Source organism: the organism of the source record quoted next, assembly GCF_019968955.1.
Source record: "MAG: Porospora cf. gigantea A chromosome Unknown PgA_NODE_269_length_24667_cov_158.438_1-2000, whole genome shotgun sequence".
Classification (NCBI taxonomy): Eukaryota; Apicomplexa; class Conoidasida; order Eugregarinorida; family Porosporidae; genus Porospora; species Porospora cf. gigantea A.
The window spans coordinates 1-2,000 of record NW_027151556.1 but is presented as its reverse complement, the minus strand read 5'-3'; the positions used below and the strand labels follow the sequence as shown (position 1 = coordinate 2,000).

General features: G+C 53.4%; 1 protein-coding gene across 2 annotated transcripts; it reads right to left on the bottom strand.

Annotated features, from left to right (window-relative positions):
* Window positions 1-306: 306 nt before the first annotated feature.
* On the bottom strand, window positions 307-2,000 carry KVP18_000965 (uncharacterized protein; the record flags this gene model as incomplete). Of its 2 annotated transcripts, none has more annotated exons than XM_067950517.1 (1): window positions 307-2,000. In XM_067950517.1, a coding segment is annotated over one exon (1,694 nt), but the record flags the coding sequence as incomplete, so codon positions are not given. The 2 variants fall into 2 exon arrangements, with proteins under 2 accessions (XP_067810722.1, XP_067810721.1); XM_067950516.1 differs by having other exon boundaries at window positions 307-1,830.

The window sequence follows — 2,000 nt, the reverse complement described above, 5'->3', positions numbered from 1 at the left end:
CCAGCCTTGTGAAGCTTGTGGTACATTGGGCTACACTGGCGTCAGAACTCTCACTCAAAGACAAGAGCAAGAAACAAGTTCAGAAGGCGCGAGCAAGCATCACAGAAAAGGTGAAAGAAGCTGAGAAAGAGAAGGCCGAACAGGCAAAGCAAGAGAGGAGGCGGCAGCAGCGGCTGGCTGAGGAAGAGAAATACAACCGCATGTCCACCGCTGAGAAACGGAAATATGACGAGAAACTCGAGCGTCAGCGAATTAAAGACCGGCAAAATACGTTGACCAAGGTGAAAAAGGTAAAATAATTTCATTTCATCGACGTTTCTTTTTAGTAGGCTTGGCAGCAGACTTGGCAGGCGTTTTCCCTGAGGCTGTTTTCGGCGGTGTCTTATGCTTCTTGTCGGTATGGGTCTTCTTTGGATCTTCCTTTTTCGCGGCAGGTTTTTTCACCGAGTCCTTCGCTGACTTGTCCCCGTGGTTTTCTTTCTCAAGCTCGACCTTTGGAATTTCCTTCACAGTAGATTTGGCACCAGCGATTATCGTTGGAGGCATTACTTCCGCGACAGATCCCGACTTGCCAGACATCATGGCGGGGTGCGCAATTTCGTCGACAGATCCCGACTTGCCAGACATCATGGCGGGGTGCGCAATCTCGTCGACAGATCCCGACTTGCCAGAAAGGATGGCAGGGTGTGATATCTCGTCAATGGATCCTGGACCGCCAGATACTACAGCAACGGGAATAATCTGTTCAATCGTCGAATCGAACCCACTGATGAGCACTCTCTCCTTTGGCGCGGCGGCGTTGAAGCATGCGTAGGTGGGCTGCTGGAGACGGGGTTTCTCCTCCACAACAGACGGGGCTCCAGATATCAATACCGGCCGTTCTTGCTCCTCTACCTTCTCATCCTTGCCGACGATGACAGCACCCTCTTCCACAATGACAATACCGTCCTTAGGGGGGATTCCAGACTGCTGTACCGTCTTCTTGTCAGCCAACTCTGCGGATTGGTCAGGTAGATGCCAGTTCATGCTGTCTTTGAGTATATCAGCCAGAGGGCCACTCTTGGCTGCCTTCTTCAAGGACTCGATGGTGTCTTCGAGTTGGACGACAACGTTGTCTTCTGCTTTGGCCTGGGGTACCTTCACCTTTACGGTGATACCGCTGGCCTCGTCGACCTTCACATCCTTGCCGACGATGACAGCACCCTCTTCCACAATGACAATGCCGTCCTTAGGGGGGATTCCAGACTGCTGTACCGTCTTCTTGTCAGCCAACTCTGCGGATTGGTCAGGTAGATGCCAGTTCATGCCGTCCTTGAGTATATCAGCCAGAGGGCCACTCTTGGCTGCCTTCTTCAAGGACTCGATGGTGTCTTCGAGTTGGACGACAACGTCGTCTTCTGCTTTGGCCTGGGGTACCTTCACCTTTACGGTGATACCGCTGGCTTCTTTGGGGTTCTGGTATCCTCGAACGTATAGCAAGGTCGCGGGACCTTCTTTGGGTGCTGTAATGGTTCCTTGTCCTCCGCGGATAACAGCTCCAAGCTCAACGATGACCTCGCCGGCTTTCTCGACGCCAGACGCCGAAACTGTTGCCGATTCCCGCAGCGGCTTGGGGTCCTCAGGCAAGTGCCAGCGCATGTTGGGCGACAGCTTGTCAGCCAGAGGTGAGTCCTTGGCCAAAGCCTTCAGCGTGGATATCTTGTCCTCAGGGGTAACGAGCACGAAGTCGGAGATGTCGTCTGGCATTACCCGGACCTTAATGAGCAAGCCTTCTGCCACTAGTGGGTGTTGGAAGCCTTTAATGTAGAGGAGCGTTAACGGACCTGGCATGTGCTGGTTGATGCGGGTGCTGGAACCTTTTACAATGGCGGCAGGAGCGGTTTTCGTAACCAAGACAACACTCCCGCTCTGCAGGCCAACACTCTTCAATGTGGCACCGTCATCCTTGAACTCCTTGCCGTCCTCGCTGCTCCAGATTCCGGCTTGCCAAGGTTCTTCAG